The sequence below is a fragment of the Aythya ferina genome (genome assembly GCF_964211825.1).
Source record: "Aythya ferina genome assembly, chromosome: 1".
NCBI lineage: Eukaryota > Metazoa > Chordata > Aves > Anseriformes > Anatidae > Aythya > Aythya ferina.
The window spans coordinates 183,104,418-183,132,207 of NC_140296.1; the positions used below are offsets into that span (position 1 = coordinate 183,104,418).

At 35.8% G+C, this 27,790-nt stretch overlaps 1 protein-coding gene across 8 annotated transcripts in view; it reads left to right on the forward strand.

Annotated features, from left to right (window-relative positions):
• Positions 1 to 27,790, forward strand: part of PTPRZ1 (protein tyrosine phosphatase receptor type Z1) — a 138,833-nt gene that overhangs the window by 86,976 nt on the left and 24,067 nt on the right. For 4 of the 8 annotated variants that reach the window (XM_084505616.1, XM_084505617.1, XM_084505618.1 and 1 more), the window contains exons 9-13: positions 3,249 to 3,433; positions 4,216 to 4,342; positions 10,923 to 10,966; positions 13,695 to 17,265; positions 20,948 to 21,092. In XM_084505616.1, coding sequence (XP_084361742.1) covers positions 3,249 to 3,433; positions 4,216 to 4,342; positions 10,923 to 10,966; positions 13,695 to 17,265; positions 20,948 to 21,092 — 4,072 coding nt within the window. The remainder of the gene's footprint in view (positions 1 to 3,248; positions 3,434 to 4,215; positions 4,343 to 10,922; positions 10,967 to 13,694; positions 17,266 to 20,947; positions 21,093 to 27,790) is intronic. The other 4 variants (XM_084505621.1, XM_084505622.1, XM_084505623.1 and 1 more) reach the window with 2 other exon arrangements.

The following is a 27,790-nucleotide window of genomic DNA, read 5'->3' on the forward strand; positions in this document are numbered from 1 at the left end:
AATTCATTTCATGCAGGCTACTGAGAAAGTGATAAATGGAGAGAATCCCCAAAGCCAGATTCTGGTCTCTTTTTTACCTAAAATTCCAGCAGGGGAATAGATCTCCCGCTTCCCATGAATCCATGAATTGTATTTTGCTGCTTTGAGACTTGAAAAGAAAAAAAAATAAAACATAAAAAATCTAGTTGAATATCTCTGACTTCAGACTAGATGAGACTCAAAAACTTTCTTTCTTGTAGTCTCGTTGCTCAGGTTTTCAAAACCTTAATATCAGAGCAGAAGTCTTTCATTAAACTGATACATGACCTCCTGGCTTTTCCCAGGCTCTCAAGAGGGAAATGGGAGTAGTTAGGACCAAAGTACCTAAGTGTTACTATGAGTGTCTAGAAAAGGAAGGGAGCAGCACAGACAAGATAACAGATGAAAAGGCATTTGAAGAAAAGCAAGAGACACCAGCTTGGGAAGGAATCAGTGTGCAGATAATGTGCAAATAATGTGCAGATGACTGTCATCCAGGAATACTGTTGGTCACTGCTGAAAGGAACAAGACAAACATCAAAAGAATGAAAACAAAAGGGAGAAAAGCCTGTCTTCGAAGAACATAGTTGGAAGAACAACACAAAATAAAATAAACAAAATATTGAAGACTCCAAACTTTCAGCTTTAAAAGTTTTATAATATCTAATTAACCTTACAATAGTCTAAGATTTCAGAATCAGATTCACTCATAGACAAATGAGGAAGGGAGGAAAAAAGAGCAGAGCAAAGTTTGTAATTTGAATTTGTATCAGGGGGAAACTTGGTACTTATATTACAAAAAAAAAATGCTTGGAGAGTTAATTTAAACACTTACCAAGACACGAATATTTTGATTCAGTCATTAAAAAAAAAAAAAAAAAAGTTTGTTTTTTTCTGCCTTATTGCTCAGAATTGAGAAGGGAATCATCTTTTCTGGTCTAATGATTTACTTATGCCATCTGGTGGAAATGAGCTGGCATGACTAGTTTCAGTAGTGGAAAGAAATGTATGCAACTTGAAAAATTATTTATATTTTTAAATTTGCTATTTAATTACTTCAATTAAAATAATTCAGTATAATGAATAAAATGGTATGTCCAATACACTGCATGGTGGTTTCAAAGCCCGGTAAGCAGCTATACAATTCAAACTAAATTACAGACTAATACTGCTTCTACTGTTAGCTCACACACGCACGCACACAAAATGCTGCATATCTTCCATTAAGTAACTCCGACTAGAGTTCTCAGAACGTCCCACCTGCATACAAAGTGGAAGAAATTTGGTTTTCAAAACATTGTGTTTTGAGTGCCCTCCTGTGTTCAAGTGGTGAATTGCAAAGTTAGTTGAAAGAATTTTCTTCCTTCCAAAATGCAGTATCATGGTGTTTGCTTCCTTTAAGAGAGCTCCAAAAAACCTACATCTCTTGCTTTCTTAATTAGTTAGAGTGTTTCTTTTACTTTCTTTTTGCTAGATGCTCACAGTTGTTTTTAAACATATTCTTAGATTTGAAAAATATTTCCTCATTTATTCCAAATAGGGAATTACTATGAAATTACTCATACAAAAGTCGTTAAAATTTTCTAATAAAAATATATCCACCCTCAAATTTTAATATGCAAAATTTAATTAAATTGTAAACTTCGTGTACTTTGATCAGTGATTTTGACTAGTTTAATAGATGAAATAGAGCAATATAAATGGGGTAATAAAAGAAGCAATAGAGTGAATAATATTCTTTCTCAACACACATTAAAGCACATAGAAAAGGAAATTCAGTACAGTCAAAAAGAAATTCCAAAAGCTAGGGGAGAGGCACAAATTCAGGCTCAGCAACCAAAATGCTTAAAACATGCAGTTTCAATCTTGGCTCTCATTCCAAGATACCTACTTGCTATGGTGTCAAGTTGGGAGCCAAAAATTAGTGAACACTTTTTATAGCCACTTCCATTCATCAGTTCTGTGTCTAACACCAGCATATGGGATGATGAGACCGAGGAAGGCAAACAGTTTTCAGCCCAAAAACAAGCAGCCATGAACAATGCAGCTGTATACTGTTTTGCTTTAATTTTTCATGTATCACAGTCTATTACTCATTCTTCAGTGATCTTGTGCTAAATAATTTACATTTTCTGCTAATTTAGTCACACAGGTTAATGTATCTTGACCTTGCATAATATTTTTAATCTACACACAGGTATTTGGGTGATTTAAATAACAAATGACAGAATCTCAGTAATTTCTAGCAAGCTGGTAATCAGTACATGTGTACATCTAGAAATGTATTGGAAGATTCAGCTTACTTGAATAAGATGAAAAATGTATTGGAAGAGAAAAGAAGAGAAAGACTGGAAGATGTGCAATAGTAGCTGCCTAGTCAGATTTTGCCTGGAGAGCAAGGTCCAGGCTCACCAAGAAGGTGTTCATGGGACAGGCCCAGGACTTCACCAAGCTGGGATATCCAGAGCAACGCCCAGGACATAGTAATGGGAGCAGGCTGAAAAAGTCTGGAGAGCATTCCCACTTTGCCAAACCCAAGCTGCCTCATAACTCCTCCTCCCCACTTCTTTCAACATCCTTTGCTACTTATACATGGTTTTCAAGCTAAAGTAAGGCAAAGGATGTTCTCATTGGATGATGGTGTGAAAGGACAAGGGATATAGACCAGATTCAGGCCTTTTGGTTATGTTGCATCCAAAAAAACAAACAAACAACCTGTTGGTGCCTCTTACTGCACTTCTACAGTTGATGTTTAAGTGATGAAATATGAAATCATTGCCAGCTAATCCAATAGGTTCTTTTCCCTCCCAATATGCCTTTTGACTCTTCTATAAAAAGATTAAAACACCCTTGAGAGGAAATTCAAGTATGATACATTTACATATAATCTTTAAAACAACATTAAAAAAAAACAAACAAACAAACAAAAAAAAAACAGCTGGTGGGAGAGCTCGTCTAATGATAATAGGAACTGGATACAAATCTTTCTCAAAATAGAGTATTAAAAAGTGGGGGAAAAGAGGTCTCAGTCCCCAAATTAACAAGCTTTTGAAAAACTAGTTTTCCAACTCTGTTTCTTTTAATAGTGCATGACACCTCACATATTTTAGTAGAAAGCTAAAAATGAGACACTTCAAAGACTTGCACTAATTTTGACAGGAGGTACATCAAGATTTTATTAGAGTAATTTATACTGTTTAATAACACACTCCTTCTTTTCTTTCTTTCAGTTTGCAGCTCAGAACCTGAAAATGTCCAGTCTGATCCAAAGAATTATACTAGTCTTCTGGTTACGTGGGAAAGACCTCGGGTTGTGTATGATACCATGATTGAGAAATTTGCTGTCTTTTATCAACAACTGGATGGAGAAGACCAGACTAAGCATGAATTTCTGACAGATGGGTATCAGGACTTGGTAACTGTAAACTCTTCAAGTTTCATACAAAATGGTGATGGCAAAGCTCTTGTTAATTATCTTAAAGGATTAAATGGTAGCTGGGAACTGATTCAGTAAAAAATATATACATATATATCTTTGGCTACATCTTAGAGAAGCTGTACTTCATTCTTTGGCTGTGATGCCACAGAGCTGATTAAACAAACAAACAAAACTCTTTAGACCATAAACAGAGAAAGCGTTTGCAGATTGATGTTCTGATTTACCTGTAGTATCACCAAAATGTTATGACCGTGTCAAACTCAGAGCTTCTTAGCCATAAAACCTAGAGCTCCTTAGACAGTCAATTAATAGTGATCTGTACTTCATTGCTTAGTGATCTGAAAAGAATGACCTACACAAGCAGCTAATGAGAATCAGTACTATCATACTGCTATAAGTATTAAGTTAGTGATTTACAGCTTTGTGGTATTTCATGTGTGTGATCTGTTCCTGTCAGTCTCTTCAAAGACTCATAAGCTTATCACAGGTAATGTTGCCTAAACTGATTACCTAAAGTAGTATTCTTCATTACATAAGTATGCAGTTTGGCATCCTCCATTTAAAAATTCACAAGAATTTCTTTTCAAAGTTGCCTGAAAAGTTTTTGTGACAATAAAATGTAAAAAGCTTATATTAGAGTCCTAAAAGAAAGGACCTTTATGCTTTGTATGAAAAGTGTGTTATGAAAAAAATATTAACATTTCCAGATATTTGATACATCTTTGCAAGTAAATGATTACATGTGGTTTTTCTTTTAGGGGGCTATTCTAAATAACCTGCTGCCCAATACAAGTTATGTTCTTCAGATAGTTGCTGTTTGTTCTAATGGGCTGTATGGGAAACACAGTGACCAAGTCATTGTTGATATGCCTTTAGAGGACCAAGGTAAGTGTTCTTTTGAGCTTAGTGATCACTTCGAGCTGAAAATCTGCACTTGGTGAAGTAGTTTGTTTGCAAACCAGTTAAAATGTGCAACTGTCAAAATATGCTAAAATGAAATTTCAAAATCACTGCTGTTAACCTTCAGCTTGTTCTTTGCTACTGATATTTTATCATGATATAATTCCCCATTCCTTGTAAACGTTACCTATGAAAGATTGCATGTTAATGTTTTTAACTCTAAAAATATTCTGAAAAACACCTACCTTATTTCAAATCTCACAAGTGTATTTTTTTTAGGAATATGACGTAGAGAAATAAAGCCATGTTTGGTATTATTTCTCTATGGATCAATCGTCCTCCTGACTCCCAAAATCCAACCACATTGCCAAAGTGTTAAGGAAACAAGTAATAGACACCCAAAGTATGACATAAATCCATATCAATTGATTTTGAAATTTGATTACTTATGATTACTTGGAGTTTGATTTCAAAGCACTTGCGGTGATGGAATTCCCTTGCTTCTTAATGTTGCCTCGCAAAAAATCAAAAGGCCTAACAAACAAATCTTACTGATTGCACAACCAGATTTACCTCTTCTATGCCTGCTGGTAAATATGAAATAATGTGAAACTATAGCATGGAGCTTGATCTTGTCCTTAATAATTCTTTACATTCTGTGGAAGTTTCAGCATCAGAATTCACCCTGTGAATTAAGAAACCTATAACTGATCATAGGAACAAACAAAACCTTTCTGACCATGTAACAAACCACTTTTTTTTTTTTTTTTTCAATCTAAGGACCCAGATTCTGGTTGTTTATTTGTAGACTGTGTAAGTTCAGTTTTACACTTAGTTAAGTCTGTTTAGCTACAGCGCAGTCTTTAGCAATGTTGTGATGTACTTGGGAAACCAGGTTAGCTTTTCATTTTGGGGGAACACCGTTCCTTTGCACCGAGAAGGAAAATGAGTCTTGATAACATTTTCTGCATGAATAGTGAATTAATAATTGTAATAGGCAATAATGACATTGCCAGAAGGAGGTAGAGGTAGATTCAGATATAGTACGTATAATGTTTCTATAAACATCTACCTTGTCTTTCAAACACAATGTATTAAGAAAAATTTTTGGACTCTTATGCTAATATCTATAAGAATTTTCATATTTCTCTTTGGTCCACAAGAAGGTTCTGACATTTCACTTTTCTGTTTATTTCTTATCTGCCTTTTAGTCCCTATATCTCCCCAATTCCTCTCCAAAATTTGCTTATCCTATGTTTGAAATTTTTTTTCAGATGAGATTTCATTTACACAGAAGAGATTTCATTTACACAATCCCACATCCATTTCTGCATGGAGCGATAAATAAATAGTTCAGTGTTGTCATTATTAAACAATAGCAAAGTCAACAACTACAGTTGGCACAGTGCTGCCAACACAGCTTCAAAAGCTAAGAAAAACAAAAATCCAGTGTAGGTAATATCCACAGGATAATTCACCCTACTACTATCATTGTATCCCTGCTGTAGATCTATCAATCAGACCTGGCTGCATACTACCCTGTAATGTGCCATGACTCCCTTTGGAAGGAAATGCAGATGCACAGGCAGGCAGGGAGACAAGATCTGGGACTGGGATTCCAGCACTGCACAGCACACCTGGGGTGCAGGCAAATGTTGCTGGAGACCAAGCCCAGCAAGAGGCTGGTGGGGTGTCTGGCATTCTGCAGCTGCACAGCAGTGCAGATTTGAGCCCTGCATCATTGCTGTGCTTCTGCTGAGGGCAGCAATGGGTTTGTGTTCATGGCAGTAGAAGGAAAAGTGCCTTGCTTTGGAGATACACTTCACCCTCCAGCATCTCTTCAGAATTTCTCTGACATTTGTCTGATAAGAGATTTTGGTGCAATAAATGTTATATTTAGCAGTTCTGAGTGAAGATCTGATATTCTCCTGCCTATAAAAATAAATTTTTACACTAATTTATTTTTATTAAAGAAAGAGCAAGTATGGCGCAAGGATTCCAAAGTGGAAAAATAATGTAAAGATGTATCTATCTGCAGTATGAAAGTATAAACAGGTTAGCGTAACTGGAAAATGTTATTTTTGTGTTTTCTTCCATTTAAACATTTAAATATGTCTCCTTAACGTGCATTGAAGAAAATGAATGTATGCAAGCTTTCTTATCCCAAATTTTCTTTTTTTTTTTTTCAGAATAAATAATTGTAAAGAGGATAATTAAACATTACACAAATCAGATCTATATAAACACCTGGTTGTTGGTTGTTTTTTTTTTTTTTTCAAATTTCAGACAGCTCTGAAAATCTGTAACAGTTTCAGGTCTGCTTAAGGTGTTTAATTTGCAAGAGCTTCAAAATTGAGGGAGATTATTTCAGATTAAATTAAGTCTTTCAAGGATATTGTAAGTTAAAAAAAAAAAAAAAGAGAGAGAGAGAGAGAGGGAAAGGGGGGAGTTTATAATTTAAAACAAAATACTAAAATGAATATTCTACCTGATTCATAAAAGCTATTACTTTGTGATGCTTCCTAGCTGACACTGACACAAAGTTGACACTTCAACAGTGGTATATCTGAAAGTGTTAAATGAGGAATGTTCAGGTAAAAATCCTTCCCATATAATTAGTATGATTGATAGGGGTGTGCATTGCTCTACAGATATTTATAAATACTATCTTAGCTCTGGATATAATTTTAAAATGCAAATAAATAAATAAATGAAAACTTCCATTCATTTCTAATATTAATGTGTATTTACATACTTATTTTTACTAATTATTTACATCTGAATTAACTGCTGTAAATATAGCAAATATTTTCATATTTAATATCACAAATATGAAACAACAGATATGAAAATGTAATATCTTATGAGAAAGATTTGTTCAGAGCTACTTGATGATTACAACTATAACATCAAATTGGTTTTGTGATCTGCTTTATAGATCTTGAGGCAAAAGGGGATTTCTTGGAGCTCCTGCTTGTGAATTTATGAAAGAAAAGTTATCTTCACCATGAAGACATGAAATAAAATTGACTCACATAAAGCATAAACTAAAAGTTTCATATTCAAGAATTACTGAGTAAGCCAGTTTAATTAAGGTGAAAACCACTGCAGTCACCTCCAGATCAATTAATCTTCACATTAAAAGTTAAAAAGGCATGAGACATGTGGAAGTATTAGGCGGGCCCTTTTCCGGAAAGAATTCAGCCCTTGGAGTGGCCACTCTTAAAGAGGGAAGTTTCAGTACACGAACCTGGTGTTCAGAAAACTCACATTGTTTTAGCCTTCTCCTTCTGAGATGCTTGCAAGGGGAGAGTGTTTCTCATGCCTTCTCTGCACCCTGTGTGTAAACTAAGGTTCTCCTTGCCAGTGCTTTCTAATAGGAATGACCTCTTTTGACTCTCTGTCATCCTCTGTCCCCCCTGTTGATTTCTAAAATCATTTTAATTTGTGGAATCAGGCCTCAGGATCTCTGATATGACATCCCACAGATGATCATATTTGAGACTTCTGCACGTTGTTTTATTCCTAAACTGTTCAGGCGGCAGCATTTCAGCTTGTGATAAAGTGTGCATGCACAGGTGATTTTTTTCCAATCTGTTTCCAATTAGTGAAAGCCAGTAGCTGCCCTACCTGATGTACCTGCCCAGCCTCCATTAAAAGTAAAGTAAATCATATACATAGTGCTTAATCAGCTTTGATGAAAGTCCAATTTTTACTTACCAATTTTTCGTTTGTTATTAGAACTGGATTTTGAATATCTGAATGTGTGCTTTGACTCTCTAGATAACATCTGTATAGCTCTGAAAGTTCTGCAGTAGTTTGTTGTGTCATTAATACCAGTGGTATTTAATTGCTTTAACTGACACAGGACACAAAAATAATATATCTCTCCTCTCATCTTCTTGTGTGGAGGAGACATTGGTTGGGATTTATCAAAAAAAAAAAAACAACATGCTGGGATATTGCTTTTAAACCGATGGCAGCTCATAAGGTCAAATGATGCTTTCTTTGTGAGGGTCTAACTATGATATTTCTTTGTAACTTGTCTTTGTGAGTGATTTATGTCCTAAAAACACTAAGCATATACTCAGTGTTTCACTTGAGGGTACTTTTTTCTAATGTTGTACTGATAACTGTAGATATCTGAAAGTTAATTTAAACAAAAGACACAGGCTTCACATTTTTCTTACTGTGAAATTTATTACATAAGACAGTACAGAAGTTTATGGTGTGTGTGTTATTCTACACTTACAAATCAGAAGTTTTTTCATTGAGTTTAAATGTAGGGAATGTTTCCTATTTCTGTCTTTTTTTATCATTTCTTCATCTGTCATTAAAATGCATTATTATATAAAAATACATCTTCAAAACTTTCTAACTAAAGATTTAACTATTTAAAATGTAAGCTCTAGAAAAAGCAATATGTGGTTCCAGAATAAATAAACAAATTTGTTTATCAACCTATATTAATGGGTTGTTTTTTCGGGGGGCGATTCTTCTGATTAGTTGGAGGATGTTAGTACATTTCTATAATATGCTGCCAAAACAAAAACTCAGCATCAGGGTTAACAGAGTTTCAGTAAGTTTGTGTCTCTAAGGCTTTTGGCATTTTTATGACCAAGTAAAATTAAAATGCCTTGGTAAAATGGTAGAAAATTGAGTGTTTTTAATATATATAGTATATACATATATATATAAAATATATATGTTTATGTTAATGTCTCTCCATAGAAGCAACAGCAAGAAACTATAGAGTCCTGCTTCTGGAATTAGAGGGCACATATCATATTGTATAATCTGGCACAATTAATACGTTTTATTTTTCTGATTGTCTGATTAGAGATCAGCTCAAGACTAGTGACCACAGAATGAATAGGTAGTATTTCTCTGTACTTTTATTTTTCAGAGAAGTCTCTTGAGTTCATAATATATGATATGGGTCTACTGTAGAAAGACTTTTCAAATTAATGTCTTATGATGTTTGATTTCTATCATTGAGAAGCCAGGGAATATCATTATCTCCTCCTCCATCCCTTCCTCCCCTCCGCTCCCCTCCCCACCCTACCCCGGAGCCTCCTAGGCTTCCAGGAGTCAGAGGTAAGATAATTTTTCTCTATATCATTAATAAAAGGTTAATTCATTACCAATTACCAAGCACTTGGTAATATATAAAAAGTTAGTTATTGAAAAACAATTTATGAAACTTTTGTGCAGGTTCAGTCAACGTGTTTTTAAGTTCTAGAATCTACTAATAAAATAGACCTTGTTTGTGTAATAAACTTTATCTAATTTTATGTTGCATATAATATGTGCCTCAGTGTGTTTGGAAATGTAGATATGGACAGACTGCAGACAATACAAATTATGTCTGTCTGACTTTGCAGAGATAAGAAGTATAACTATGGTATCTTTATACTAGAGTACTGAGACAACTCCATTTGGGAATGACAGAGGAGATGTAGACAATTCTGTGGGATGTTGTTGTTAGAATCACTTCCCAGGCTGAGAGACTGGCATTTTCACTCAGTGTAAATCAAATTCAGAATCCATGTTAGCACTGATGAATGGACAGGGCACTACAACATTGCTTAAGAGAAAGAAGAACTAAAAGAGAAAGAAAGACTAAGAAAGGGAATTGGGCTTTCTGAAGATAAAGGGAGCAGTAGAATGAGTTCACACTGTGGAAAGGGAGTGAGATTTCATCACTCAAGGCCATGCCAGTTTGATTTGAAAGTTTCTTCTACCTGCTTTGAAGCCTCTCTTTCTGACCACTATCACAAACATAATACTGGTTTTGGTCAAAAAGACAGTGAGAAAGAAGGTGAAAGACTACCTCTATTCTTTAGAAGGAAGGATTTTCACATGGATTCTTGCTTGACCCCAGAAGCTTTAGAGTATCTCTTTGAACAGTGCCCAGTACCTGGATGATATCATCCATATCTTTCATGGAATGTGGTACAACTGTGTTCTGTTTCTTACATTGTAGTGGAGACAAGTTTGAAGACCTTAACCACTGGAGCCATGACTGTAATAACGGATGGGTCTGTTTAGTCTGCCCTGACAGAGGTGGAGGCCAGTGGTGAATATGATGTCATGGCTTGCAATAGTACATAACTCCAAGCGTGAGTGCACAAATGAGGAATTTTCTGTACAAAAATTATAGAACAGATCATTTTACAAGAATATATTTGGAACTTGCAGAGTAAACGTAGAGAAATGCTTTATTCCCAGACTGACTTTTCTCTTTACTGTATTTCAGCATTCAACTGTGGTTTCTCATGGACAACATTCTCATAAACTTAGACGTGTTTCCACAGTGCATATTCAACATATAATGCAGTATCAAATTAGGGCCAGTCAGGACTATTGTAACTGAAAGCCTCTGGCCTGGATGAGTTCTGTTACCCTTAGAGCTAGGAAGCTAGGTCCATTCTTCAAACACAATCTCAATAAATTCAGACTGAATCTCAATAAATTCATTAACTAATCAACTGGGTCCTTGTGGAGTCAATAATTTTGTGAATTTAAAATGTTGGGTGATATGGTTTATATTTTTCTTTTATAGAGGCTGACCTCATTCCTGAACTGAATGAAACTGAAGAATATGAGGTATAACATTCATTTCCTTTTGAAAGAGTATTTCAAAGTAATCCACACATTTCAATAAAATGAAATAGATGTTTTGTGAAAATTTACAGACATATGTCACCAACTGAATATATTTTCTGCATTTATGCATACATACATATGTATGCATATAGCACCTTCTCTTTCAGCTGTATTTTTCCATAGATGACTTTAGAGATATCTCGTTATCTAAACACTTCTGTGGAGCTGGAGATATATGGAGAAGTAAGGGAAATTACAGGATATAGTTGCACGCCTAAATATTTTTGAAAATGAGACACCAGGTTACTCTTACCTCTGAGTGAAGTCGATGACAAAATTGTTCATTTAGAAGAATCGAAGTTGTAATTCAGTATTAAGCTTTTTAGAGTTGTTTAAAGAGAAATCTGACTTGGTCTTACTTATAACAGGAAAGTCTTGTAAGGTGGTAAACTAAAGTAAGGGAGGAAGGCACTTGTGCTCAAGAATAAGATTTGTGTGTGCGCACTCTGTGTTGAGTTTAACAGCTATCATTCCAAATAATGAAATTTCAAAATTTTTGGAGGGTCAGTTGCCCTTACTTCTTGAACTCAAGTTAGAGATTAAAGTTTATAGTATAACTATTTCACATAATTTTAGATGTTTTTATGATACCCTCTTCAGACTTTATAAAATAGTGCTTAAGGACGTGGTTTAGTGGTAGACTTGGCAGTTCTAGGTTAATGGTTGGATTTGATGACTCTAGAGGTCTTTTCCAATCTAAATACTTCTATGATTCTATGATCTACATATTTGGTAACTAGGTTTCTTGCATTCTAGCAAGGAAAGAGATGTAAATATCACAATTAAATTATTAAAATAGATCAATGCAGATTTTACAAGTTGGGCCTTCAGTAAGATCTACATAGGTGTCAAGCAATCCCTCAGGAATTTTATTTTACTGTTTCAATTTCTGACCACAATATTCTCACTGTGTGACAAGTCCTTGTTAGTTAATTGGAGAGATAGTTCGTACATTGGAATGAAATTCAAACCTGAGAGTCATGTCTGAGGTCCCCTGTGTGGTGTGAGTGCAGTATATATTCCTAAAACAAAAAAAGGGACTGCTGTGTGAAACACAGCTCTTGTCTTGTCTAGTGGTTAAAGACTGAATAAACTTATATGTTCAGTCTATTTTATTCAGTCTCTAGTAAAACTGAATAAAAGTTAACTGTCCTATCAGTTGTGTGTCCCAGTTAATAGTTTGCTCATTCATGTTTCATTTGGGGCACCTTACTTCCCAGACCCTTCACTTTGCATTCATCTCCCTGCAGTGCCTTTCTCACTTCAGTGCAGGAATGGGACATCAACTCAGACTAAACTGTAGTGGAAACAGAGGGTTTCTCAGACTGAGAATTGCATCCCAGTCTCCTATTTTCAGAGTGTTCTCAACATTATGGTCTTGAATAAAAACAGTTGGGAATTACCACCACATCATCAAGCTGTATCTTCAAAAGAAAAACAGTTTTGATTGTATTTGGAGAGCAACTTTTTGAATGGGCAGATAGTGACTGGACAAGAAGGCATGCTTTTAAACTGAAAGAGGGGAGATTTGAATTAGATATTAGGAGGAAATTCTTTACTATGAAGGTGCTGAGACACTGGAACAGGTTGCCCAGAGAAGTTGTGGATGCCCCATTCCTGGAGGTGCTCAAGGCCAGGTTGGATGGGGCTTTGGGCAGCCTGGTCTAGTGGGTGACATCCCTGCCCTTGGCAGGGGGGTTGAAACTATATGATCTTTCAGGTCCCTTTCAACCCAAGCCATTCTCTGATTCTATTATTCTGTTCTGCAAGATTTTATGTCCTGATGGTGTCTATTAGCCATAAGTGTGCCTATCAAGTCAATGGAAAGAGTTGTGGTCCTTGTACAGAGCTGTGCTGCACATTTTGCAGTGTTGTGTGTTTGATCAAGCTGTGCTTGATCAAGCTGTGCTTGATCAAAATTCCTTCCTGAGCAATTTAGATGAATGTACTCTACAGTTTTGGATATGGGTCAGGGGAAGCTGGGGACAAGGACAGGATTTGAACTTTGGTCCTCAAGGACCACCTAGATCCTGATTACATTATTTATTTATTTATTGGATCTGGTCTTAAAAGTCAAAACCCTGATGTAGACTTTTTACAAGATATCATTATTTGTGTTCAGCAAACAAAGGATCATAACAAGGACTAGATAGAGTCACTCACAAGACTTGTGAAACTTTTACACAATAAAGTTTTACATCCTGGTCTAGGAAACTATGATGATATTCTGTTATTAGGACAGTTTAATCAATAAATAGAATATTAATGCAAATCTACAGGATATTCTGATAGCAAAATCCTTTTTCATTAATGTGTACTGCATGTACAATTGCATTTTATTAGAAAGGTGTAGAACTTTCTGAGTAATAAATATAAATAAATAAGTGTTTTTTATCTCTCAGAATAAAAGTAACACATCATGTCAGAAGATGTGCGCAGGATTTTTTTATTTGTCTTTCAAATAAATAATATTCTCAAGTGAAGAGGATACCTAATCTTACAACTATATGTTTTGTTTTAAGATCAGCAATCTTCTGAAAGGTTGTCAGTTGTCTTGCACCTCTTGTTTTTATGGAGCCAGAGAAATATATTATTGAAGTTTTGGCTTTTGTTTGTGTACAGTGTCTATAAACACTTAATTGTCTTCGGCTATGATATTTTTTCAAAGGATGAAGTTGATGAAAAGGAAACAGAGGTGGATGAAGAAATTGCAATGATTCCTAGCACTGACAGTGCAATAAACCAAATAAGGAGGAAAGATTTCCAGGTGACTACATCCAGCTACAGTCAAGAAAACATGGGAACTAAACCTAATGATGCTAAAAGAAATAGATACTTAACAAAAGAAGAAGAATTGAATGGTAAGGATGATGTTTTCAAAGCAGTTTATTATCCTACTTCTCCACCTGTTAGTGAAATTTCTGAAGAAGAGGAAGATCCTTTTTTGGAATCCCGAACAATTACTGGAGTTCCTCCTCAACTCATTGACTCCACCAAAGGCATAGAAGAAGAATACATATACCTTTCTTCAGGCACTGAACCAACCAGAATAACAACTACTGGCCATAGCAATGAAGATTTCTTATTGCCTCCTTTTAAACATGATCAGGAATCTGATGACTTTTGGAATTCCATTCTTACCACTTCTTCAGCACAGCCGGTTAGAGAGGAGACTTCCCAAGAAGACATCCTTCCTTCAGGAAGCCCAGATATAAGCATGCAGGATGTTCTTTCCCAGGGCTCCATTAAATACATTTCAGAAAGTGTAGCATCCTCAAGCTCTGATGAACCTCCAAAGCATACATCTGCTGCTGATGGAAATATGTGGTTTCATAACACTACAGATCTAACAACTCAGTCTGTTGGTACATCGAATAGCAGGCAATTGTCTCAGACCAGTTACACTGAGGCTTATGTAGAGGAATTAAAGCCAGCTACAGTGCCCTATTCAAGCAGCCCAGTGATTTCACAAGACACTTCAGATGCGGATTTAGAATTGCCACATTATCCTACCTTTGCTTTCTCCTCTGCTGAATTATCACCTCACTCTGTCTCTTCAAGCTCTGGAGAATATGGTTCTGCTTCTGCTGCCAGTGAGGTACTCTCTCAGACAACTCAGCCAGTCTATAATGGTGAGATACCTCTTCAACCTTCCTACAGTAGTGAAGTGTTTCCTCTAGTCACCCCTTTATTGTTTGACTCTCAGATGCTCGACACTACCCCTGCTACATCAGATAGTGATGTGACCTTGCATGCTACACCTGTATTTCCCAGTGTCGATGTGTCATTTGAACCCACCCTGTCTTCCTATGATGATGTACCTTTGCTTACATTTTCCTCTGCTTCCTCCAGTAGTAAAATGTTTCACCGTCTGTACACAGTTTCTCGAATGTTTCCACAAAGTGCTACTCCAGCCGTTGCAAGTGATAAGGTGTCCCTGCATGCTTCTTTGACATTGGCAGAGGGTGATACATTAATGCGGCCAAGCCTTGCTCAATATTCTGATGTGGTGTCACATCAGACTACTCATGCTGCTTCAGAGACACTGATATTTGGTCATAATAGAACTCACATATTTTCTGAAGTCGAACCATCCAGCAGTGATTTAAATGTGCATGTACTATCTACAATGTCTGAACTTCCTTATGCTTTGTCTAGTAATGTGGGCTCCCTCCAAAGCTTTACTGTTTCTTATGACTCTGCAGAATTTGTGCATGATTCTGTTGACATATTTCGTCAGGATCATTTATTTAGCAGCTATAACAATGTACTGGTGCATAAACCTTCCTCTGTAATATCACAAGCTGATACTTTGCTGCAGCCTACGCGCTCTCTGTCTAGTGATCTGGATTGGTCTGAAGCATACTCTGGTAGTGAGTCCCTTTTGCCTGATACAGACACTTTGACCATACTTAACGTTTCTTCTTCTGATTCTGTAGATGAAATTACATATGAATCATCTGGGTTTAGTGATGTTAATAAGATGCTTCAAAAAGGTGATGTTGTGTATGGAGATGAGAAAGAACTGCAAATTTCTTCTTCTTTAAGAGAAATGGCTTCCAATGCTGAAAGTAAAGTGATACCTGAACCTTCTACATCTGTTTTTAATAATGATATAATTAAGCAGAATACGTCTCTGCAAGAAAGTCCACTTCCTGTTTCTAGCACAAAGGGAATCCTTCCAGTCTCTTTTGCTATTCCCACTACTAAGGTATTTGATCACGATATTAGTAAACTTACAGAAAATCACCTTTCTGTTCAGCCTTTGCATGTTACATCTTCAGCCGCTGATGACACTTTGCTTAAACCTGTGCTTAGTGCAATCTCAGAACAAGCTATCTCTGCCCATGCTTATAGCAAAATGTTATCCTCAACTCAGCCGTACTTTTATGAGGCCTCAGCTGCATTAAATAATGAAGCTTTACTGAAATCCTCCTTCCAAACTTCTGGCAATGGCACTCTGTTTAACACAGCTGCAGTTGTGCCTAGTGATCCGATATTGGCTGAAAGCTCCAGGGTTTATAAAGATAGTTCTACATTTGACCAAATATTGCATCAAATGGCACCAGGTTCTGCTACAAATGAAACTATGTTGCCTTCTACATCTGCACCTTCTGTTGCTGATATGTTGTCCAACACTATTAGTAAGCCCACAGCATCACTTCAAAGTTTATCTTATGCAAGTGAGGAATATGTTCCATCCAGCTTGTTTAACAGTGAAGATGTTCAGCAGGTTATGCCTTCATTGTACAGTAGTGATGTTTCGTTCCAGCTGACCAGTTTAGAAAATGCCTTTCCCCCCCAAGCAGCAAATGCAGTAACAACTCCCTTCCTAACTGCTGATACATTACCAAATGTAGCTACTCCTCCAGACAGTCATGTCTCTTCAAGTATTTTTGAACAAAGTGAGGCTGCCAGTGTCTCTTCAAGTTCTTCACTTGGTTTTGATCCTGTTCAAATGCCTGCAGTGGTTTCTGATTCTGATGTGTCTGTTCATCACACCTTTCCTTTACCAAATGTACATATTTCTGTTATGGCTGTTCCTCCCAAAAGTGAGAACCCTGTAACTTTGAATAAGTTGCTGGTTCCTTCTAGAGAATCATCTGGGTTGTCTCCCAGTATCACGTCCAGTACCGATATGTGGCCTTCTGTAGTTGAGGATGACTACGATGAATATGATGATGGCTTTCCCATAAGTAACTGTATATCATGCACTTCCCATAGAGAAGCTCAGGATATGGTAGTAGAGGAACAAAATGGAGAGGTAAACAATAACAAGGACCAGAGCAACCAAATTATAAGCTCGCATTCTGAGAAACCTGAAGAAGAAGAGAAAATTTCAACTGCTGCATCAGACAGTCATATAAACCATGCCACGGACAGACATAATTACACATCTGTACCAACTTTGCCAGCAAGTGTGATATCCAAGAAGCACAACAACCCTACAGTTTTGGAGAAGAGTATTCAAACTGCTAGTATCCCATTGCAAAACACATCAGAGTCTAAGTCTTGGGCTGTTTTTACAAGTGATGAAGAAAGTGGTTCTGGCCAAGGTACCTCAGATAGCCTTAATGATAATGAAACATCAACAGATTTCAGTTTTCCTGACCTTAACGAGAGAGAAACGGAAGGGGCAGTTGAAGCAGGTAACTCAGAATTAACTCCTGGATCATCACAGTCATCAGCCTCATCTGTAACTAGTGATCACTCATCAGTATTCAACATCTCTGAGGCAGGTTAGTTATGGATAAGTAATGCATACCATGGAAAGCTGCAAGGGGATACTTTTGTGCTGTAGAGAATGAGAAATACATATAATAAAAGGAGAACAGGGCCCATGGGTGTGATTAAGGAAGAACTGGGGAACAGGGGGTGCATGCTGAGCTGGCTAGCTAGCAAGTGCTATTTCTGGCTACTTAAAACAGCAACTGAACTACTCTTCAGAAGGGAGATTCCTGTTCTGCTTTTGAATAGACGTGTACCATCAGCAGCAGTTGGGTGATGCACTTAAAAAACAAATTTGTTTCAATGTTAATGATTTAATTTTAGTTTTAAGGTAGTAAAGGGATGTAAGTTTCTTATACAAAGACAAGTGCTGCCCATAAAAAAAGAGGAAACAATACCTTTCCCAGAAGAAACTTATCTCTGAGGTTCTGTTTTTAAATTATGACAGCACATTTTTGTCCTTGTGTTTTATTTTTTATTTTCAAAGGTGTATTGAACAAGGAAGAATATGTTTCAGTATGATTCTGATAGATCTTAACTCAAAAACATTCATTTTTATTCTGCATATGCCAACTTCAAATTTCAGTAAGATTCAGACTTTTTGTGTCAGTTTTGTGCAATTTCAAAACAATAGAGACAGGTTCTTCTGTACTTTTTTTTTATACATTTAGTGTTATTTTCCTAATTAGGAGTTCCTAACTGAAGTCAGTGCGAGTTTTTGTGAACTGTGTCTGATAAGATCAGAAGGCAAAACTACACCTCACATAGATAAGAACTGCATGAATACAAAGCATTTCCTGTATTCTTAAAAATGTGTTGTTGAAAACTTGATCTATTCAGACACATAATTTGTATTGCCCCTTGTTAGAGTGCTGAAAATGTGAGAGTAAAATCAGAAAAAAAAATGTCTATGATTTGAGGGGGGGAAGGAGGAGGAAAAAAAAAAAAAAAAAAGAACTTTTATTTTAGAAAATAAATTAAATAAATTGAGCTTAAGCATTCGTAGCATAAGCATTCATAGCATCTGTAGAGGGCAGTATCATCCAGCTAAATCCACCAAGAAACGGGCTCTGCAAAGCATATGAAATTTTAGGCCCAGTCCTACAAATACGCAGCAAAATCATGAGATGATACTACTCATGAACACGAGAATACTAATACAAAAAGGTGGTAAATTGACACTCTGTATAGTTGGGGCTAATATAATATGAAAAAGAGAAAGTAAGAAAAAAAAAATGAAATAACATTAAAAATATGCTGAAATTATTATTAGTCCTAACAAGGTAGGCATCATAAAACTGAATCAATAAGTGGAAGGTGTCATTCAGTAGGTAAGTGGTTACCACACGGATCAAATACTTTTTTTTTTATTATATCAGCAAAAGAACATTAATATTTCAAAAGCTCTATTGCAAATACAAATGAATGTTACCATAGGAGATTTATAGTTTACGTAATGGGTGTCATTGCTAATTAACAATGAGCTTGAACTATTACTAAGAGTAATGAAAAAAAGACTACATAAGAATAGAATAGTAGCACAATAGCCTTAAATTTTGTTTTCTAGATATTATTGAAAGATACCATACAGTATTTTTTCATGTACATATTTTTTTCTAACAAATTATGCCAGTATAGTCTTTTCAAACCTGAAAAATAAATGTGTGCATGTCTAACATGGTCTCTAGTAAATCAAATATACCTGAGAGGTTTTGTACACATTACAGTGAATTCAGCAAAAAATAATGAATTATCTTGTTTTGATTATTACAGCAAAACTGTCATTTAAATTTTTCCCACTCTGTAGTTGACTTTTATTCACACTTCTTCAGAACTAGGACTTTCTCCATGAGACCACTGTGGCTTTCTAAACTTTTCAACATCAATTGAAAAAACATAAGATTAATTAATTTGAAGAATAATGTGTATAATCCAAGCATGTTGGGGAGCATATTAGGGAGCAAGAAATCTGCTACAGACGAGACTGCCTTTTCAGCCACCATCATTGGAGTGATGGCCAAATGGGCAAGAAGCTCCTTGTTGCAGGAAATTGCCACTCTTCATTCCACATAGGAGAATAGGAATTCCACATAGGAGGACAGATTTTGTCATGCAGTTTGAAGGAACCCTGCCCTCACACAGATGAGGCTGGGTCTCACCCTATGAATTACTCCAGAATGGGATAAGCAAGTGTGAATGCTTCAGAGGGGTTGTATCCTGATCTCTCATACATATATTTAGTTTCCACTGAAATCAATAGAAAATACTGATTTTAGTCTACTCACCAGAAACTGGAGGACAAACTTTCAGAAGCAACTTTTGCCTGCAATCACTTTACACATTGAGGATTTAAAAAGTAGTGAATAATTTAAACGTTTGAGCACTTTGAACTAAAACCAAGGAGATACCTGCAAGATTGAAGCCTAGACATCTTTGTATAGAAAGCTATAAAACTCAAGAAAACACAAGCCAAGTGCTGCCTGGAAATTTGGACTGTGTGAAGCTGTTTTTTGACATCCTCTTTAGGACATAGGCTTTTTTGTCGGTATTTTTTTCATATCTAACTCCATTCTCTTCTCCCCTTTGCTTGAAAGTTTTGCATTCACATAGAATTGGTCTTGAAATCCCAGTAGAGGGCAGCTGATTTGTAGACAGCAAAATTCTACTCCCATACAGAACATTTGCTGTATTAGGACTGCTCACTAAAGCAGAAAACTTGTAATTGTCTTAGAAAATCTAGAAAATTAGTTTAATTCTAAAAAGCATGAAAGCCATTATTTCTGTGTTTTAACTCACATAATCATCACAGATCACAGTAAGCTGCACAGATTTAAAAGAATCAGTTATTTTCTGTCTAAATTAAGTGCTTACTTAAAAAGGGATGACCATAGTAAAGCCTACAGGATTGGTCTCATCCACCTTTATGGTCTCTTATTTTAATTAGCTTATAAAATACATAATTTTAACCTCAATGCAGATTCATTGTCCAAATATTTTGGTCTTCCAACTTTACAAGACTGACAGATACATGAAATCTAGACAATATCTAAACAATAATTGGATTCCCTGTAAAGATGGAGGTAGGAAATTTAATTCTTGTTGCAGTAGAAGAATACTGCAATTGAATTCAAAGGAAGTAGGATTTTTTTAATGTGTCTATAAGGCAGGTTACTAAATGGACATCGTATTAAAATACAGGAGTCTTAAGTGCAATAAAGAAATCATGTAGAGATTTTCTATTGTAAAAAATAAAAATAAAAAATCACATTTCATTATTAGTCAAAGAGAAATGATTTGCAATACATGAGTAACAGATTAATACCAAAGTGTTCTTTATATATTCAGATCCCTTAACTCATTTGACTTTCAGCTAATAAACAGATGAAAATAAAAAACTTTCTTCTCCTATATTTTAACAACCATCTGCTATTTTTACAAAGAGAAGTCTCCACTGCTGGAAGGCTGAGTCACAAAAGCTTGAACACTTTGCTTTGCCCTCTGTCTGCTTATTTTCTGTAAGCTGGTTTGCAAATGTATACATTATCAGCGGTGCATAGTAAAAATAAATAAATAAAAATAAAAAAATTAAAAAAGGTAAGTGATAATAAGTAGGCTCATTATAAGACACATTCACTCATGCTGTGCGTTTTTCATAATTTAAACATGAACTGTTTCAATTTTCTCTGACTGCAGAGGCAAGTAATAGTAGCCATGAGTCTCGTATCGGTCTAGCTGAGAGTCTGGAATCAGAGAAGAAGACAGTTATACCACTTGTGGTCGTATCAGCCCTGACTTTTATCTGTCTAGTGATTCTTGTGGGTATTCTCATATACTGGAGGTAAGTTGTTGGTTGTTGTTGTTTTGTTGTTTTACTTTTTTTCCAGTTCTAAAGAGCTCTGATTTGAAAACTGCAATTGATGTTACTGAGCTGCTTTACTGGAGGGAGACTGGATCTTGTCTCTCTGCGTCTTTGTATTACTCCCAAAGTGAGCAATGAATAGAGCTGCAGTGACATAAAGTAACAAGGTGATTTCTTTCCAAAATGCTCAGTTACAATTCTTTCTGGTTTCAGAGTGTTAAACCATTGCAAATACTTTATTTTCATTTTGAGAGATTTTAGTTAACAATTACTTTGATTATTAATGCCTGGAAACCAACTGAGTTAACAGAGCACTGAGAAGAACAGGAGGAAGAAGAAAAATAAAGAGCATGATATGGGTTTGTTTCCTATGTTCCCAATTGTATAACTGTTAAAAAAAAAAAAAAAAAAAAAAAAAAGAGGTAGTTATCAATTGGTAGTTATCAATTTAAGACAAGAATTTATGGTCCTCAACAGGACCATATGAATAAGTAATTGATAAAGGACTGAAGGAATGTAGGAGCATACTGTAGCTGGCATTGTATGCAAGATAGAAATGGGATAGCTTGTAAATATTTTAAAATCATTTCCTGAGTAGCTTATATCATGTTCAGTAATTAAAGATGTTTCCTATGTGCACATTTGCTCAGGTTCCCTCATTGATATGTTTCTCTGTGACTTGATAAATTGATAATAAGAAAAAAACAGATAGGCTAAAGAAAAGTGATAGATATACAAGAAATCCAGAATAGATAACCACTGAGGGCAAAAGACTGTGTCTATTCTGTGAAACAAGGTGGACCAGAATTTTTCTCCAGTCCTGTGGCCAACTGGCATGGCACAGGTCACTTCGGTACAGCCAAAGTCTCTTCTTTCACTGGGGGAAAAATGAGGTGGATGCATTCAGATCACGTACCAGGGATGGTCCCTGGGCCTAACCTGTCTCTGAGTCAAGCATTGTGTGCAATAGTGCAAGGTGGCCTAAGCTACAAGCATACGAGGAATCTTGTTAGCAATGTGACAGTATGTGGCAATGCTCAAACTTTTGACTCTTCTTCGTTGGCTGCAGATAAAGCCAGAGATTCTTCCTAGGGACAGGGAGGGCTGTTTAAGCTTTCACGGGCTTTCAAAATCCATGTACAACCCTAACCCTTTCCTGAGAGTGTGGCTTGCCAAGAAGGAAATGTCATGGACAAGAAGGGATATACATAAGTTACAAAAACTTCCTGTCTTGGAGACTCTTACTGTTTTGTGATTGCTAGGGACCAGATCCCTTCACTGCTTGCGTAGTACTAACACATAATCTAGCAGCAAGGAACAGGACCTTGATCTTCCAGGAGCTGTACAAACAAGGGGGGAGGTAGGATCAAACATCTCATAAAAGATTCCAGAGTTTGTTTCTTCTTTTTCTTTCTGCTACCCAGTCCTGCTTAATCTAAAACATATAAAAGTGGTGAAGAACCAGGAACAAGAATCAGGACTGCCCTCTCTCAGCTCCTTACTACTGTAACCATTAAGCTATGGTGTCAGGATTGTGCTCGCTGACTTTGCTTCTCATCCTGACTCTGGTTTTCTATATGTCCAGCAGCCCATATCCCACATGTGGACAGAATACATCCACCCTCAATGAACTAGGCTTAAAAAATTGAGTTGGAACTTCCTTCATTCCAGGAAAACATGGTAACAAGACAGCCAGCCTTAAAGACACTTTTAAAGAGTGAATGTCAGAAAGATTTATTCTTCTTTTCAAAGAAACAGTTAATTACAGGAAGAATTGCACAACTCATTTCTTGGTTTATGTCTAGTTGGATAATTACATTCTCCATCACAGGATTTCCAGCTAACTACTTTCATATTGAGAACCTTTTCCTATCTTTCATGTTACACAACATGAACATTTATACTCATCTTCCAAATGGATTCAACCTTGAACCTAAATATTATTTCAAATCTGTTCAATTTGCCAGGGAACACCATCCATTTTAAGACCCAGATTGTACAGTGCAGTTTTAGTAATCCTACATGTGTTACAGGCTTGTTTTTGTCAAATAACATTGTGTTCATTTTGTATTCTTTCTCTGGGAATGAACAATTCTGTAACATAGGTCTTTCAAAATAAAGCAAAAATCCCGTTAGCAGTAATATCTTCTTGAAGCTGAATTTAATCTTTCCTGTATTTCTTGTGTACTACAAAATAAAATATGGAGCTCTTTTTTTGTTAATCCTTGAGAAAATTTTCTTGGGCTTTATGATAACACTAGTAACATGTTTCTTGTTTCAGAGGAATGGAACACAAACAGTACGTATTGTGGGTAGGATTTTGTGGCCCTCTTTCAAAGGTGACAAGACCCTCAACTCTTTTTAAAGTCTGTGAAAAATCAAATTATAACTTTAACTTTATTGCTATGTAGCTATAAACATTTTTATGGTTAGGCTTAGCTGATTTTGAAATAATTTATGTAAGCGGTCAGTATTTCTTTCGATAGTGTATTTTTTACTTATTTCTCTTTTATATGGGCCAATAAAGTTAATAAAAAAGTTTAGGTTTGCAAGAATATATTCTATATTCCTTTGGCAAAAGTGTTCTGAAGAAAAAAAAAAAATAAAAAAAAAAAATGTTATAACCTGGATGGATATTTGATTGAATAGTGTCATCATTAGCTCCTGATTTGCATGTACAGACGGTATAATCTTTAAAAAAAATAAAAATAAAAAGCAAATAGAGCCTACCAAGAGCATCAAATTCCAGCTTTTCAAGGTTAAACAAAAAAAAAAAAAAAAAGGCAAAATTATTTTGTTCTTCACTCAAATGACATGTATCAGTAAAATAATTCTGTACCATCTGTTGTTTGGGTTTTGTTTTATTTGTTGTTTTTGGTTTTTACATGAAATTGTTAATCAGCACTTGAGGAAATTCCCCAATCTCTTCACTATCTCATTAGGCAGAATTTCAATCTTTCTGTGATAAAATACTCATCTCTCTGGCAGGGATAAAAACTTTAATGATAGCATTGTCTAAAGAATTTTAAATAAATAATTGCCAGTAGGAAAATGCATAGTTTTGAATTACTATAGCATTCTGCATCAAACCTTTTATAATTCATGCAATTTCCAAGCAATGTCATTTTCCTTTAATTTCTCCAGAATGATTAAGATTACAGTAGAATAAATAAGGAGAATCTTTTACCTATTTAATGGCCTTCTCTTCCAGGTCACTTTTTTTTTATAACTGGAGAGAATTTTCCACCCAAACCTAAAGTCTATATATCCCTCTTGGTATCTATCTACTTGATTGAGTCCTTGCACACTATGCAGCAGCGATATTTGAATCTCCACACTCTGTTTTCCTCATTTCTGGATAGCTTTATCATTCCCATTTTGTTGAATTAACCTTATCTATTAAGGTGACTCAAACTGAAAGTTTCTCTGTGCTGACATATACTGGAAATTTATGTGTATATGTACTCTTTTGGAACAGTTCATAGTATTGATCGATGAAAATGAACCTGATTAAATGATTTATAGGAAAAAATGTCAGTCTATTTGTGCAAATCAGTTTTTATAATGGTTAACATAAGAAGAGCTTAGAAAACAGTAAAATGGTAATAGTTGTCAGTGGGAATTGTACCATTCAATATTCTTTTTCAACAAACATATATGAATCTCAGTAAGAGACTAGCTCTAATAATGTGAACAGCGAACTGCTAATGCAGTTCCAGCTACATTTTTATCTTTAGAAATACTGAATATCAGCTGGCTGTCATGAAGCCTCCTAGAAGCTGCATGACAGCAGTGCTTCAGAAATTGCCAGCCCAATGACAGGCAACTTCCTGAGCAATCATTTAAATTTTAACTTTCCTCTTCTATCCTGTATCTCTGAAACACAGCTACCAAAGAATGTCCATTTTCTTCTCTATGATTTGAACTGATGCCTTGAATCCTGTGTTCAGCTATGGAAAAAGAGTAGGGATAGTAATATCCTCTATAGGGATAGTAGTATCCTCTGTAGGGATAATTAAACTTGCATATGTGGAAACACATTAAAAACAGATTTAAACTTACAAAGGTCACCTTCACCCATCCATGAAAGAGAATGGATGATCAACTATGTAACATCAAACCATAAATAAAAGAGTTAATATAATCTGAAAAATAAAATTTCAGCTGACAAGACTTTAAAATGAATTGGACCCATTTAAAAATGGGATCACTGGAATCATTGAATTCGCTAAGAATCCATTTAAATATCCTTTGGATCCACTTTTGGATTCAAACAATTAGAACCATTTAAAAATAAATTCTAATAAGTATTTGAGAATACCCATTGCCAGATGCCCTGTGAGAACAAAAAGCCCTGACATTCTCAGAGAAAGAAGTAACCATGCCTGTAAGACCGTTTTGGGTGAACAGTGGGTATACCCATCCAGTCCCAGATGCCACTTTCTTTGGAAGTTCAGCTCCTTCCTCAGCCTAAACAAGCAGTGAGCACCTTACACACCCTCTCTGTCCAGGGGTGAAGTCCAGAAGCCCACGTGCCAGAAAAAATTAAGTCCTCTGCAGTCTGAGGTGCAGTCTTCTCCCAAGCAGTTCACACTGAAACGTTCACTCAGATCTAGCATCTCTCATGTTAAACCAAAGAGCTGCTGCTTCATGGCTTCCTGTACAGATACAGACACTCTAATTAATTCAATGTTTTAGCACTATCTCAGATATAAAGTGTGTGTTCTAAGAAGTGCAGTGTCTAAATTACAAATTACAGTTTTAGGTTGAAGATCTAAATGCTGTGATGAAAGGTGTAAATTAAATAATCAGGTTAGCATTGAGTGATGGGACCTTTGTCTGGAAGTTTGAAATAGTCATCACTTTTTTCATTAACAACAAGTAATAATTAACGAGACATGGTTATTAACATTAGGTTTAGTCATGAAGGCTTTCACTGCTGATGCAGAAGCAGATGGAGCGCCTATTTATGAGTCTTATTGCAGGTTAAGTCAACTGCTATGAATTTGTCTCCCAAATGTGCTAAGGGTGTAATTTATTTTCAGCCACAATTAACTTGTTAAAGATTAAAGATACAGTGGCTCAGTGAAGGATAGTGAATGGATAGCATATTATGAGGACATTTAAATCACTACTTTAGATGTGAAAACCATTACACTAATTAAATTCTGTTTAGTTCAATCATTTCTCAGGCAAAGAGATGCCAAATCTCTTCAGCATTGTTCCATAAAGTTCATGTATGATCATTGTTCATAAGCTGTAAGCATAGGGGAGAGAACATTTTTTTGGTTTTAGTACTTTAGCTGGTTGGAATGTTTGTTTGGTTGATGCTATTTTTAATAAACATAGAACACCAAGACTCTCAGTGCCCAGCAGACAGTACCAGATTTCCAAAAGTGTTTAGTGACTTGAAGTACTTTGGTATTCCTGCCTCCCACAGTCATTTTACACACAGGTCTGAGACTAACTCTTAAGTACTATGCTAGCATTGAGAGTCTCTCTCACCTCAGCAGCCACTAGCTCCATGGGTTGCAAATATAAGATCCTGTTTAATAATTAGAAAGGTGTTCCCAAGCATATCCTGAATATATTCTTGATTTACAGCCAAAACTGACATTTCTAAGTAAAGCTAAGTACACAGAAAATCACAAGCCCTTCTGTGACCATCACAAACTACTTTTAGGGGATTCTAGTTGGACTCCAAATTTAATTGTCGTGTGAACTATTTAGCATGCCATGATTTTCTTTTTGATGTAGCTCTCTACTTTTTTCTTGTGTTTTAATAAAATCTGTATTGTACACAAAGACAGAAAATTCCCAGTACATTCCATGAGTATGTGCGTGTTTCCCAGAGGTTTAGTTGAAATAAGCTTACCAAAGCCTTTATGATCTACATGAATGGTTCTAGAAAGAATGACAGCATCCACATATTTATTACTCAAAGAAGGCTCAGAACTTCCATGTGGTTATAACAGTTATATGAGGAGGTTTATTAGTGCAGTGATACTCATTTACAGGGACAATGCCAAATTAGAATTTAAAATAACACTGAGTACAGAAAATAGAAAAAGATCGTACAATAACTCCAGGCAACAGCTTTCAAAAAGTAGAATCTTGTAATACAAAATGAGATTAATATTTCCCTGATGCATATATTTCTTTTTAAATTTAATGATTATTGACTAATATTTCAAATAGATTAAGTGACCCAGAGTAAAGATTGTTATTAGCATGTCTAATCATATGGAGATTTTTTAATTAAGGAGGCTTTGAAATGCTTACAGCAGCAGTTGGTTATTCAGTCCCTTGAATAGCTCGGACTCTTAACAGACGCTATTCTTATTATCCTCACATCTGGATTACAGCACAGATACAAATAACATTGTGGGTCATAGCAAAGGTTGATTCCATTTGTATTCATCCTTCAGTGTTTTTCAACAAATCTAGCATCTCCTGGAGTCATAAATTCCCCTGCATTTGTCTGTCAACTTCAGGAAGTCCTTCTTGGTTAAGGTGTCCCTCAGTGTTTTGAAAACAACATTATGAAAAAAATTGTTTAACACAGTCACAGTAGCCCAGAGCTTCTTTTTTGTCTGCTACAAATCATGTTGCGTCTGACTGCGTTTCCATGTCTGCAGTAGGCTCTATCGATGAATTACCAGAGCTGATCTCATACA